Source organism: Corvus hawaiiensis, chromosome 20, assembly GCF_020740725.1.
Source record: "Corvus hawaiiensis isolate bCorHaw1 chromosome 20, bCorHaw1.pri.cur, whole genome shotgun sequence".
NCBI classification, from domain to species: domain Eukaryota; kingdom Metazoa; phylum Chordata; class Aves; order Passeriformes; family Corvidae; genus Corvus; species Corvus hawaiiensis.
In genome coordinates, this window is record NC_063232.1 from 9,107,117 (window position 1) to 9,120,908 (window position 13,792).

Sequence of the window (13,792 nt, forward strand, 5' to 3'; positions counted from 1 at the left end):
TTAAAATGTACATCCCCTTCAGCCACTTTGCAACCAATATTCTGGTTACTTGGAGAGTTCTCATTATTCTGGACCTCAGAGCTGCTGTGTGGCAGTGAGTTCCGCTGACTGGGTTAGCTCCTTCATTTGTGAAAGGAACAATTGTCTCTTCTCTGTGTATTTTCTCTTGATGTTGTTCTGGAAACCTGCCTGCCCCTGGGTTTCAACTACTTCTAGTACTGCCTTTACCTTTATTCTTGAACTATTTGGGTTTTTTAAAGGTCATGAGTTTCTCTTCTTCCTTGTTGGTTCACTTCAGATGCTCCTTCTTCTGTAACTGTTTCTGCTTCAAACCACCTTCTAGGAAAACACCTTTTAAAACAACAGGTGCAGCCCTTAGCTACAAAGCCAGACAATCCTCTCTGATAAGCAATACAATTTGGATAAGCAATTCAATTTGGAAAAAATTGGTTTAGTTTTATGGAACTGTTTCCAATTCCTCTGCCATCCACACAATCACCCTGGCTTTTATTTTGTATTAGAATTTTGGTTCTCATTATTTGCTCTTCTTATAAATGCATTGTATGAGCAGGGTGGAAACAATAACAAAAAGGCTCTTTTCCCCATTTCCCTTGGTTTTTTTGTGTTCCCAGATCAAACCCCTTCTAAAACAAAAATAATAGTCTGCAAGACAGACACTCTGCTATTTTAAACTACCCATCTCCTAAAAGGATGCTAACCTCAGAAAGGCATATTTGCCTCTGCTGAGATTCCTATGTGGACTGAACTTAAAAATTCCATCTTTGGAGCTTAATGCCAGAGCACGGTGTGAGTTACTCTTGCTAGAAGCAAGGTTCTTGCCATTTCCTCAAGCAATGAATTACCTCCTGATATTCAAATTAGTTCAAAATATCCTTTCCATTTAGGTATGCCAGGGGCTAGTCTTAAGAAAACTGCTTCTAGTGTTCTTACAGTTGCAAATTTTATTTTGTTCCAATGCCTAATGGTGACATGGAAATTGCAATTGTTGCTTTTGGTCTGTGTTAACCTTTCTGTCTTCATTATTTAGGAACAGAATGCTTTTAGTATCTGTCTCAAATCAGAAGATTATAGGTCTGTTAGTACATGCTGGAGAAGTACCCTTTCCATGGGCGTTAATTACTGAGTATCCAGTTGAGTACACTAGTCATTAACCACAAAAACAGTGACTCAGCAAGGTACCAGAGCCTAAGAAAAAAAAAAAAGAGGGAAAAAAATGTGCTGTTTTCTCACACCAGATGCCAGGCAAGATGTATTTCTAGAGGAAAACTAACAGGCAGCCTAAGAACAAATGTGCATGGAGGTCTGTGGTATTCTTTCTGCTAAGATGACTTGAAATACTCAGCTGGAGGCAACAGTGCACTGGAGAAAGAACTTCCCGAGGATCTGTGTGATACTCCCAAATCAATTAAGGGTGGTGGAAAGGCTCCTGCTGGATCAGACCCAGAAAAGGGGTAATTCACCTGTATCATACCCAAGAAGGTGACCTGTGATTTCTAATACTTGACATAAATATTACACAGAACAAAAATGTATTGCAATGGAGGATGAGTCAGATGGATGGGTTTTAATCTTATTTTTTTCCGTAGACATGCAAGTCTGGGGATTTGTTTCTACAAAGAATGCAAAATGAATCACGTATCGTGTCTGTTTTCCACATACATGCATTCAAGAAGAAAACAGACTGAGCAGACTTTCAGCCATGCAATGAATGTCTGCAGAAATGTATCCGACTACAGGTCTCTTAAGTCACTTTAATGGTGATGGATATGCAGGAAACTATAATCAATTACATTGCCCTGAAAATTACACAGTTATTTTCAAAAAAACCCAACAGGTAACAGTTGTTTGACACAGCACAGCTTAATATTTCTCAGAAGACAGAGATCTTGTAGTATTTGGGCTTGCTGTACACACAAATTGTATCACTTCAGCAATACTAGTGCAGCTTCTGTATAGTCAGATTGTATAGATCTGGCAGGAGGCTATGAGACAGAAGAACCCAAAGTAAGATAGAGTAATGCATTTGTTAAACAGCAAAAAAATCTGAACGGGCAGATCTAAGGTCAGATAGGAGATGTTCTCTAGCTTGATATTTGAGAATGTTTAAAAACTAGCCATGTGCCTCTGCAATGAGCAACGTGGCCTTCTGTAAGGTACACGCTCTCACACTCTCGGGTTACCGACAGCTTTGTGCTTCCTCCTCTTCTGGCTCACACCAGCTTAAAAGTCACTGTGTGCCATGCAGGAGATGTGGTGTGCAGAGAGGTGGCAAAGGTGTCACTTGCCTTCTGGATACAGAGGGTGTATCTGATTCCCAGTATTTCACATCATCACTTAATACTCATAGAAAACATATTAAAAATATTACTTTATTGGTGGCCTAAGGGTACAGAGTAAACAACGTATTATACAGTCAAGCAGAGCCTCATCCCCCGAGAGTCAGAGCAGCCCAGAGGGAGAATATTGGAAAAATACACTCAGCCTGTGTGTGTTCCCCTTGCTGAGGATCTCAATGGAGGAATGATTAGTAGCTACAGGAGGCAGATTTGGTTCTTGTAGAGAAGGTTCTTTGTGGAGAAGGAGTATTAAATTATTTCTCTTTTTCTACCTGCCCTTCCAATCTCCCCCACTGTATTTCAAACTACACAGTAGCATCATCACCCAGTAGATGGAGGAAAACCAGTGCTGTGCTTCCGGAGCCCCTCTTCTCTGTTCTGAACATTGAGACTCCACGAGTTTGGTTTTCTTCCCCATCTTGTTCCTTGCTCTTCCTCTATTCTTCTCCCTTCCTAGCAAATATCCCGATTCCCCCAGAGATCTGCTCCTAATGCTTTCTCCCCAAAGCGAGACCAAACAGCTCCACACGCCCTTCTCCTTCCACGCCTATTCCCTCAGCGGGTTCCTCTGGGCAGGAGACAGAAGCACCAGGTGAGAAGGGTGACCATAAGAACAAGCTTAAAAAGTGAATTTGTTCGTTCCACAGCCCTGTTGCTGCTGAGGTAACACGGGCAATATGCCCTAATACCACGGACCCGGGAACATGAAGAGGGGAGACAACAAAGCCGAGGCTGATGCAGACAAAAGGCCACACACGGCGTGGGAAGGGCAGAGCCAAGGACAGGTGAGCTGCAGGTGGGCGGCCACAGGTTGTTCTGCCCGCAACCTTAACATCTGTGCCAGTCATGTCGGAGGGTCAACCCGGCAAGGGCCACAGCCGCCATCCCGGGGCAGAGGGACGCGGGCTCCCCTCAAGGACAGCCAGCAGCAGGAGCAAAGCCCACCACAAGGCTGGGCAGGGGCAGCGCCCGGCAGCAGCCGAGGCCGTCAGGGACGATCACCAGAGGCAGCCCCGGACCCTGAGGGAAGGAGACCGCGCAGGGGGACAAGGGCTGGACACAGAACCACGGCACCACAGAATAGCTGGGGTTGGAAGGGACCTCTGGAGATCACCCAATCCAACTCCCTGCCACGGCACGGTCATCCGGAGCAGGTGACACAGGGACACGTCCGGGTGGGTTTGGAATGTCTCCAGAGAGGGAGACTTCACGCCCTCCACGCGCAGCCTGGTCCCACGGGGGCATCCCTGCCTGGCCCGAGGGACGGAGCGGTGCTGGGGCAGCGCGGGACGGGCACGGCCGGGGGCGGTGTGAGGGGAGCCGTGTGAGGGGCGGCGTGCGGGGGTGCCACAGCGCGTGCCGGCCACCCCACCGCGCAGGCCCCCCGCGCATGCCCGAGACTTATTTCGCGCGGCGGGGGCGCCGCATTTCGCGCGCCGCCGGGCGGGGAGCGGGCGGGGCGGCGGTCACGTGAGCGGCGCGGGGCCGCGCGGCCGCTGGGGGCGACACCGCGACCGCCCCGCGCGGGGCTCGGCGGGCGCCCCCCGGCACCGGCACCGCCCGGGCGGGCACCGACCCCGCCGCGCCCGCCGCCGCCGCCGCGCTCCCGGGCTCCAGCCGTGTTGTTGTGGCCGCCGCCGCTCCTGGGGGCCGCCTTCCCTCCGCTCGGATCTATTGTCACCACCACCAGCACCCCCCTCCTCGCCACAATTAATACGATGAATTTGCCATGATTGATCCGTATTAATAGCTGGGGTGGGTGGGCGTGTTTTGGGGCTCTTTTTCCTCCCCTTTTTCTCTTTTTCTTTTTTTTTCTTTTTTTTTCTTTTTTATTGTTTGGTTTTGTTTTTGGAGGGGCCGGGCTGGGATCTGATCTCCACTCCCGAGTCCATCCCTGGTCGGTGCCTGAGAAAATTGAATCTGGATGCATCGTTATTATTATATTATTATTGTGTTTGATCCAGGGAGATAAAGGAGGAGGGGGAGAGGAGTGCGTGTTGGTGGGGAGGGGAAGGCTGCACCCTTCCCTGCACACACACACACACGCAGACAGAAAGGGAGTTCCGTACATCTACATATATATTTTTCCCCCCCCTGGAACTTCTTTTAGTTGGGGAGGAAAGGAAGAAAGAAAATAAATTTTGTGCAAGGAAATACTCTGAGCTCCCTCCTTCCAGCGGGTCTCCTTTCTTTATTTTTCCCCCCTTCTTCTCAGCCTTTTTTCCTCTCTCTCGAAGATCCTCGCCCTCCCAGCCCCTTGATCAAAGCATTCCGCTATTCTGATTTATTGCCTGCTTGGTGAGGCTTTTTTTTCCCCCTTTCTCTCCGTGGTTTTTTTTTTTTTTTTTTTTTTTTTTTTTTTTTTTTTTTACAAAGGCGACCTGAGATCAGCCATTACTTTCCTTGGCTCGCTTATAGGAATCTCTTACATTTGGTGCTTGCTGCTGGTGGTGGTGGAACCGCACTCGGATTCTTTCATCCCCCCCACCCCCTTGCTGTCCTCTCCTCCCTCCCTTTCTCCTTCCCTCTCTCCCTCCCTCCCTCCCCCGTTATTCCGCCGGGGGAGCCGGATTTGTGGCTGCGGTGGGGCGGGGGGGGACGAGAGCGAGAGGGAGAGCCGGCGAGAGACATGGATGGCCCGGCGCGATGCAACGGGCTTCGGAAGAAGCGGCGATCGCGGTCCCAGCGCGACCGGGAGCGGCGAGCCAAAGGCGGGCGGCGCGGCTGTGCTGCCGGCGGGGCCGCCGGCCCCGGGGCCGCCGCGCTCTCCTCCTCGGGCTCGGAGAAGGAAGACAATGGGCCCCCGCCGCCGTCCCGGCCGCGGCCCCCCCGGAGGAAGCGGCGGGAGTCCTCCTCGGCCGAAGAGGACATTATCGACGGTTTCGCGATGTCCAGCTTCGTCACTTTCGAGGCGCTGGAGGTAGGAGCGGCGGCGCTTTGTGTGCGCCTCATTGTGTGGGGGCAGCGGCGGGGGAGCCCCCGCGGCGCCCCCCCCGGACACCCCCCCGCCCCTGACCCCGGTCCCCGGGCCGGCCCGCCGGGGGTGCCCGCGGGGGCGGTCCCGCCGCCCCCTCCCCGTCCCCGGGGTGCCCCGCTACCCTCCCTTCTCCCTCCTGCCGCCGACACCTGCAGCCCGGCGCGCCGCTCCCGGCGGGCGGCGGCGGCGGGGCTGGGGCCATCCCCCCGGCCCGCATCCCCCCGCGCGGGGAGCGGGGAGTTGTGCGCGGTCCCCCGGCGGCGCTTCCCCTCCCCTCCCACGGATCAAACTTTTCTCGCGCCGCCGTGGCCCGGCGGGGCCGCCCACTCGTGTCCGCGGGGCCGCGGGGGGGGCGGCCGCGCGTGTTTCTCCCGGCTCGTGGTGCTGCTGCGGGCGGGGGGCGCCCGGCCTGTCGCGCTCCCTGCTGGCATGTCACGAGTGGGCCCCGCGGTGGGCGGCTCTAGCCATCCCCCAGTGCGAACGAAGGGGGTGGGAGAGCCGAGGCCGGGCCGGGCGGAGGGAGGCGAAGCCGTGCGGGGCTTCCCGGGCGTCGCTTCCCTCCGCCCGGCCCGGCCTCGCCTTTCCGTGTTCTCTCCACCCACCCACTCGCGACCGTGGAACCGCTGTCAGCCCGGCCAGGGTCGTGGTGGTGATGCTGCCATGGAAGGGAACCTCCAGCCCGTGTGTTTGAAGGGCTTTGTTTGTAAGTTCTGACCAGGAGAAGTTTGCTGTAGTGAAAAGCAGATTTATTTGGGTTTACGTGTACTGGAGTCACAACTGGGACGATGATGAACTGTCAGAATAAATGCAGAGGTGAAGCTGATTGTTTAAAAAAAAAAAAAAAAAATCGGTGTAGCTTTTAAGCTGTTTAAATATTTAGCCAGGAATACTTAGTGGCATTTTCGGGTTTTTTGTTTTGTTTTGTTTTTTGATTTGTGGCCAGATTTTGTCCTTGGTTACACCTGTATCCATCTACACTATGCCTCCAACCGAACTTACTCTGGTGTAATTAAGGGAGGATTTGTTCACTCCAACAAACCTCCACATGGTTGGTGTTAGACGCATGTAAGAAATAAGGAACAAATGCTGAGGTAATGTCCAGACTCAATTTATCCACCGTTTCTCACCTGGTGAGCCCATCCACAAGTGCCCTGCTCAAACCGGAGAGACCAAAAGTGTGAATACATGTTTACTGTCAGGAGTGAGATTTGTATGCTTCTGTTCCGAACAAAATTCTGGTTTTCCTCAAACAAAGCCCCAGTTTGTGTCTTTAAGGGTTTTATGGGAATACAGACTCGAGAATTTGGCTGTAGTCCTTTTTGGAGAGGAAATGAAGAGCAAGTTTAGAACTTGGTAGGGCATTTTAGAAAATGTCTTTATTGTGCTTCTTATTTATTTTCAACTTGAAAATAATTGCTGTGTTCTCTTCTCTTTGCCAAGCCAAGCATGGCTACTACTTGCATTCTCTTGTAATCCTGTATCACTAAAAAGGAGCACAGATACATTACCCAGTTCTGCCAGCTAATATCACATTCAGATAAAACAATAGCTTGCACACTGAGACTTGACATACTTTTAATGTTCATGTGATAGGTGGCACATTTTGACCTAACGATTTCATGCTGCGTTAAGAAATAATGTCACAAAATCGTTGTTAGGTGCTTTTTCCTGCAGCTCCGTATGTATGTTGAGAAACTTGTTTCTGAAGATCAGAGGGAGATGAAGGTGTCTAAGGCACAAGCCCAGCGTGGCAGGAATTACTCTGTGTGTTGCATGTAGCAGCCTGAAGTTTTTGTTGTAATTCTGGTGTTGGTGAGGAGGTTGTGAGTGGCTGGTAGAGAGAGATACTTCAGCTTTTGTGAGATGTTTAGGTGTGAATGTGTTTGAGTTGGGTCAAGAAGCTTTGGGTGCTGTGGAGACATGTCCTGGTATTCATACATCTCATGCTGTGGGTCTGCCCCCAGCTTGTCGGAGGCCATGGAGATTTTCCCCAGGTTATAGAAGACACTCATGCCCAGAATGTAGACAAGACTTTGCCAGCCCATGCTTTGTGCTTGAACTTCAGCACTTTCTCAGGCTTAGCACAGCTGAAAGGGTGCAGAGACAGTATTTTGTCTGCTTGGTGTGAAAATCTGTGAGAGGGAAAATGCAGAACATCTTCACCCACTGCAGGATCTAAGCCCACAGTTCAGAAGAGGGGGCACAGGTGGATGGTGGCTCATGCAGGTGGGGACAGCTGCCGTGGAGGGTCAAGGCTGAGCTCTCTGCTTCTGGGGACATGCTTGCAGCTGGAGGGGTGTGGGTTGGCTGGGTGTGAGGTTGCAAAAAAAAGGAGCAAGAACTTTCATGCAGCTTGATTTCACCTGTCTTGTACTAAATGCTTTTTGTTGGTTGGGGTGACTGAAAAAGCCCAACCTGTGCAAAATACCAGGTTGTGAGAAGCTTGTAGATGGCAAAGGGGCACAGGTGCTGCACAAGAACACAGATCCCATGCCGCTGTAACTTCAGGAGGAGTCATCCAATCTGTTATGGTTATGTTGATAAAAGTTCCCATCCCTTGAAGCAAAACTTTAACCAGCTCCCACTCTGGGAACTGCTTTTCTGTCCAGGTGTCAGTAGCCTTCTCATACTTCTCAAGTGTAAATTGTGGTTATCTATCTCTGCATTTATGGCACCCCCATACCTTGATGTCTCTAATGTTTGTGTGGGGAATACAGAGGAAGAGGGAGTTAAATGGAGACAGTGGGATCTCATTGTGGATTATTTCCTTCATGGAGGAATTGAGCAATTCCAGTGTCTTTGCAGATATGGCTGGACTGATCCTTGCCTGGCCTTGCAAGACTTGATTGTAGCTGTGTGCAGTATGGGCCTGTCCCCTACTCTGGGGAGCATTTTGGAGCCTCGACCTTCAGAAACCAGCCCTTAATCTGTAGTAAAGCAGCTGAGATGTGGTCCTACGACTTGATCTGATTGACCAGATTTTCCTGCAAGTGGCCTTGGGCTGACAGCAGCAAGCTCTGTGGTTCACTCCAGAGCAGTTCCTCACATGTTGCTGCCCTGACCTCTCCAAATGTCCCAGCCTGGGAAAGGAGGAAGGCGCAGACACTCTGTACCTATGTTAGTGTGAGTGGTGGCTTGTCGAGCTGACTGCTTTTCCCAGCTTGGAGTAGCTTGTGCTGCACTGCTGGTGTGTTTGTTACCAGCAGTAATAGCATGAGAGGTTCTTCAAACCCAGGTGGGCATTTTAGACACCGGTTTGACAGGGAAAGGTCATTTCTCAGAATGTGATAAATCAATCCTTTGGAGTGACTTTCTCCATGATGTGCTCTGGCAGTGCTGGCAAGGAGGCGTCTGGCAGAGCTCTCTGGTGAGGTGAGATTTCAGGAGGATGTTTGTCTCTCTCCTACCCCTTGGTGCGGAGGTGTCTGGGCAGGAGACTGACGTGACATGGCTCTTGACGTGCCATGGTGAAGATGGTTTGCTGTGATGAGAAAGGAAATCTGACTTGAATGTTAAGATGGCTTAAAGCCTGGGAAGTACTTTATGTTTCCTGAGTCAGCTCTGACCATCCCTATGGAGTAAGCAGTTGGTTTCAGGTTTTCTGAACACTAAGTAAGGTAATGAGTTTTTTCTGCAGATGTTTGTTTAGCTTCAACTCAGGCAGCTCATCTGACAAGCCTGAAATGGGACACAGATATTTATAAAGCTCAGATAGAAGTGGGGTGGGAAGTGGGGGACTTGCATTTAAAATGGGAATTCTTGTTTCATAAAACTGTCACAATTTCTCACCGTGCTTTTGCTGTGCTAATTTCTGTTCAGCACACAGGCATTAGTCTGTTTTGAGACCATGCTAAATTATCGTCAGGTAAAGCCCAATATAATTAATTACAAATGAGAAATGCTGACAAATATTTGTCAAGCAGCTGTTTAATGAGCTTCAAATTCTGTGTCAGATGATTCCATCCACCTAGTGTAAATAATTTTTAAGCAATTGTTCCACGGTGTTTGTGTGGTTTAGGCAGATGTTAGCTACAGCATTTTTACATATTGCACAGATAGTATGAGACTAGATGGAGTAAAGCTTAGCAGCTGATCTGGGCTTTAAAATAGAGATACTACCAAAAAAATGTGCAAGTAGCAGGAAGGTTTTGTAGATCCTGTGGTCTCAGTTGTGTGTCTGTGTGCACTGACAGTGTGGCTCTGTGTATGCATCTGAATGCAGGAATTTGCTTTAATAACTGGTGTGTGATACTCATCTCTGGGCATGGCCCACTGAAAATAGAAATAGCTTGGCTGTGTGACAGCAGAAGCTTTGAGCTGGACACTAGAATGGCTGGCTTGCTGTGTGCTTTTCCTCCCCAAATCATTCTCTTCTCACCAGTCTCCTAGCTGGCCTGATTAGCCTGTTTGCTTAAATTCTTTGAGATTTCAGCAAGTTTGTTCTGCCTTTTCTCTATCCCCTCGTATTTCAAAAGGATCTTCCTGCCTTACCACAGCAGCATCATAACATCAGGTGTTTGTTTAGTGCTGTCAGCAAATCTTGGTGGCCCTTCCTGTGTTTATTGACTGCTTAGATGCTTAGGTGTTTGTCCCAGTCTCTGTTTGCACATGCAAGTCCGCAGATTTAGACCAGCAGAGAAAAGAAGGGAGTAACTAAATGAAGATACCTGGGGATGAGGAGAGGCATTAAGCTTTGTGTGACACTGGGATATCGTACGAAGTGATGCGTTTATTATTTTAACTGTGTATTTAGAGGAAACAGTAAACTGACCTGAGATCGAATTTTGAGATAACCTTGACAGAGCAGCTGAATATCTTGATGAAAACCTCAGTGACCAGACCTGAAAAAACAGCAATTCAAACTGAAAGTGGGACTGAAAACAGCAGGATGCATATTCCACAAAAGGAATGTCTAAGGTGATGTTTGAAACATATGTTGCTATCATTTGGGTACCTGAATACTTTAAAAATACTTTAAAATTACTTTGAAAAGCCTGGTACCTTTCTGGGAGGTGAGGCACTCCTAACTCCCGCTGATTTCAGTAGCTGTTGGAGAGCTGAAGCTGTCTCTTTGGGCAGATAATGACCGACTATTGAGATTGTTGCATAAATATCCTTTTAAGCTCCTGAAGGTAACCATGTAATGAAGGTGAGGATTTTTGCCATTCCCATAGGTGGTAGTAGGAGGCACAGTGGCCTTGAGTTGAAGAAGGAAGAGTTTAAACTATAAGCACAAGTTCTTTTAGATGAATGTGATTCAATTAATCTTCACTAGCACCGCTCTTTAAGATTAGCATTAATGAGAAATATGCTGCATATCAAAAGACAAAAGACACCCTTATCCTCCCTTATCTTGGCATCTTTTTTTCATGCTATTTGGAGGAGTAAGTAAGCCCTTTCTCATTAAATATCCGGGGCCTCAGCTGGGATGAAGGAGTGTAAAGTCCTGGGCAGTGGTGGAGTCACCATCCCTGGAGGGAGTTAAAAGAAATGTAGATGTGGCACTTGGACACATGGTTAGTGGTGGGGCTGGCAGTGCTGAGTTAATGGTTGGACTGTCTGATCTTAGAGGTCTTTTCCAACCTAAACAATTATATGATTCTATGATTTATAAAATAAGGGCAAAGGATCAGGGACTTGGAAGGAAAATGATCATTAGGGAAAGGCAAAAAAAAAATCGTCAGAAAGACATCAAGGGACTGAGTAATTGAAAGATTGACTTACAACACTGAGATCAATAGAGAAATAGCAGGAGCTGTATAGGAACACTGAGAACTGGAGGGGGATGTTGTTACCAAAAGTGGAAGTTTCAGGAAAGATCCCTTGCTGTGTATGAAAATGCTCCTGGGTGAGAGCCCCGCTGTCAGTACCAAGGGGAGACACTCGACCAAATCTGTCTCTACTTAAGGAGTCATTAATCCTGGTAACTTCAGCTGGGAGGAAGGCAGAAAGATTCCTCTCTCACTGAAGATGATCCCCTCTTTCCCCCATCTCTGTACTATTGTTTTTTGGGGTTTTTTTTGAACGCTGTTCCTATCAGTTTGACTGGGTCACCCTACCACGTTACACCGGGGGTCTGACCTGCAGCCTTGTAATTATCTGCAGCTAAATTAGAAGTTTAATCTTTGTTCTTAGCAACAATAAGTTGAGTCAGATAGGTTTTAAAAATAGCTCAAGCTCAAGTTTAGTGAAGTCTCAAATGCAATTAATAAAAAGGTAATGGAGTTAGGAAGTTGCAGGCAGAAATGTGGAAATGTTTAACTCTCAGTTTTCCTGCACTTGAACTGCAGTGTTGCCTTGGTGCTGCAAGAGAAAATTGCTTCCAACATTTCGCTGTCTTTTTGTACATCATCCTTATAATTTATCAGTTCAGTATCTTGTGTTCTTGTTGGGGTTTGGCTCTGTGTGTGCCACAAATTACCAGCTGCGTGCATTTTTTGTATAGTCAGTTTGTTGTTGTTTTGACTCGATGCCAAGCCATGGTGAAGACCACTTCAGAACATCATAGTCCTCTAAACTCCTTTGTTGTAAAATGGATATGAAAATCCACTTTGTAAGTAAAGAGGAATGGCTGATGCCGGTAGGGATTTGTTTTGCTGTAACAGCAGAACGTGCAGTGGCAATTTGTCAGATCCCCAGCTCAGCTCTGCTGTACTATTTGCCTTTAAATAGTGTGTTACCTTAATGTCTTGAGATTTTTCTCCTTGTATCTTGGCAACACTGCTGCTGAAGTTCACACACTCATGTGGTGGAGAGAGAAGGCTTTAACCAAAAGGTTATGTCTTTAGTCTGGTAAATACTATAGGCAGGAGTTTTGATTCTGTCATCCTCTGTGCAGGAGTGGTGGAATAAGTCAGGAAAAGAAGTGGAATATCCCTTGGCCTTGCACATACTGTTCTGTTTGTGAGATTTTGCCCGTGAGGTTTAATTTGATCATGGTGCATATGCTCCATGTGGATTCACTTGGCATTTGGTGTGCATCTCAGTCCTGCTGTTTTTAAAAAGTCCTGAGACAAATGCATGGGAGATGTGCAGAGCTGTGCTGATATCTGATGTGCCCAAGTTCCTGACTGGCTGAACTTCTGGTTGTGTAATGCTGGCTGATGCAAATATTACTGATACGATTAATATCCCAGTTCCACGTAGGAATAGTTACAGCCACGCAGGAGTTCCATTTGGTGTTCTCTCCAGGAATGGGCACCCTTTAATCTGTCTGACATGTGTTTGCCAGCTTCCTGAAGTGGACGTTTCTTCTCCTCTACAATCAGTGCTCTTACAAATTGTCTCTTTTCATGCTTTTATTTGGTACCAAAGGGGACTTAATGATTTGGGAATAAAACTACTGTCAATCTATCCTCCCCATCCAGACACAAGCCTCGACTTGTCCTTTGTTGGATGAGTTCATGAAAAGAGGCAAGCATTTTCAGCCCTTGGGACAAGCCCTGTGCTGAGTATCATTTGTGTGAAGCAATCTGGAGCAGGTTTGTGGATGGTGGAGGATGACAGTGAACACCAGAAGCAGATAGAGGTAAGGCACCAGGAGGTTCTAGGTTAGATTAACTTTTGGGTGGCTGAAATTCTGAAGAGGTACTCATGTGTTGTGGAGTAATGCTAACAGTTGTATCAGACTTTAAAATGTGTTTTACTCTCTCTGAAATTAAGTAGTGGTCAGATCCAGACCAAATTCGTGAAAGTTCGTGAGAAGCCATTCTCTGTCATGGGCTGCCAGTGAGAGGAGCAATGTTTTAGAGGAGAGTGTGTAACAGTGATAATACCTGGTGCAGATTCTTGCTTACCTGTCAGTGAAATCCACAGCCACCCTTGCCTTTTTCCCTAGGTGCGGGTTTGGGTTACCGTGTCCCAGGCGACCCATCCTTGGGGACCCTCTTGCAGGTTGCTCTAGAGTGTCCTCCAGCTGCTCCTAGCTCACCCTCCTGGCGTAGTACGGGCATTTTAATTCCTTTGCCCGTGAAGAGGAACCAATGAGGCAGAAATTGTTGCCACAGACATCTCCAGGGCCACAGCTGGATGGCTGCTGGGTACAGGAGAGCAGTGGGCCTGGGTACGAAACCTGTGTGGTGAAACTCCTCCCTCCTGGCTGGTTCTGACAGCCCATGTTTTGTTGTTTGCACAGCATTTCCTATTTCTGAGACTGAGATGAGTTATAAACATGGTGATGATTGCTCTTGGCACTGATTTTTGTTTATTTTCTCTCTGGAAGTCCTAAATGACCCGAGACCTTTCAGTCTGAGAATCTGCTTAATTTTTTTTTTTTTTTTTTGAGACATCTTCTGCAGGAGGCAGGAATAGAGGATAGGTGGCCAAAGGACCTGGCTCCTTGCTTACAGGGATGGTTGGAATGGTAGGGAGGTGGCCAAAGGACCTGACTTGTTGCCAGGAACGGGGCTTTGTTCTTCGCCTGGCTCCTGACAGCTTGTGTCACCTTCCTCTTGTCTCC

General features: G+C 48.2%; 1 protein-coding gene across 2 annotated transcripts in view; it reads left to right on the plus strand.

The window, feature by feature from the left end:
• Nucleotides 1-4,759: 4,759 nt before the first annotated feature.
• AUTS2 (activator of transcription and developmental regulator AUTS2) overlaps nucleotides 4,760-13,792 on the plus strand; it is a 778,303-nt gene continuing 769,270 nt past the window's right edge. The window contains exon 1 of one of the 2 annotated variants that reach the window (XM_048324334.1): nucleotides 4,760-5,277. In XM_048324334.1, coding sequence (XP_048180291.1) covers nucleotides 4,987-5,277 — 291 coding nt within the window. In that variant the 5' untranslated portion in view covers nucleotides 4,760-4,986. The remainder of the gene's footprint in view (nucleotides 5,278-13,792) is intronic. The other variant, XM_048324335.1, reaches the window with a different exon arrangement.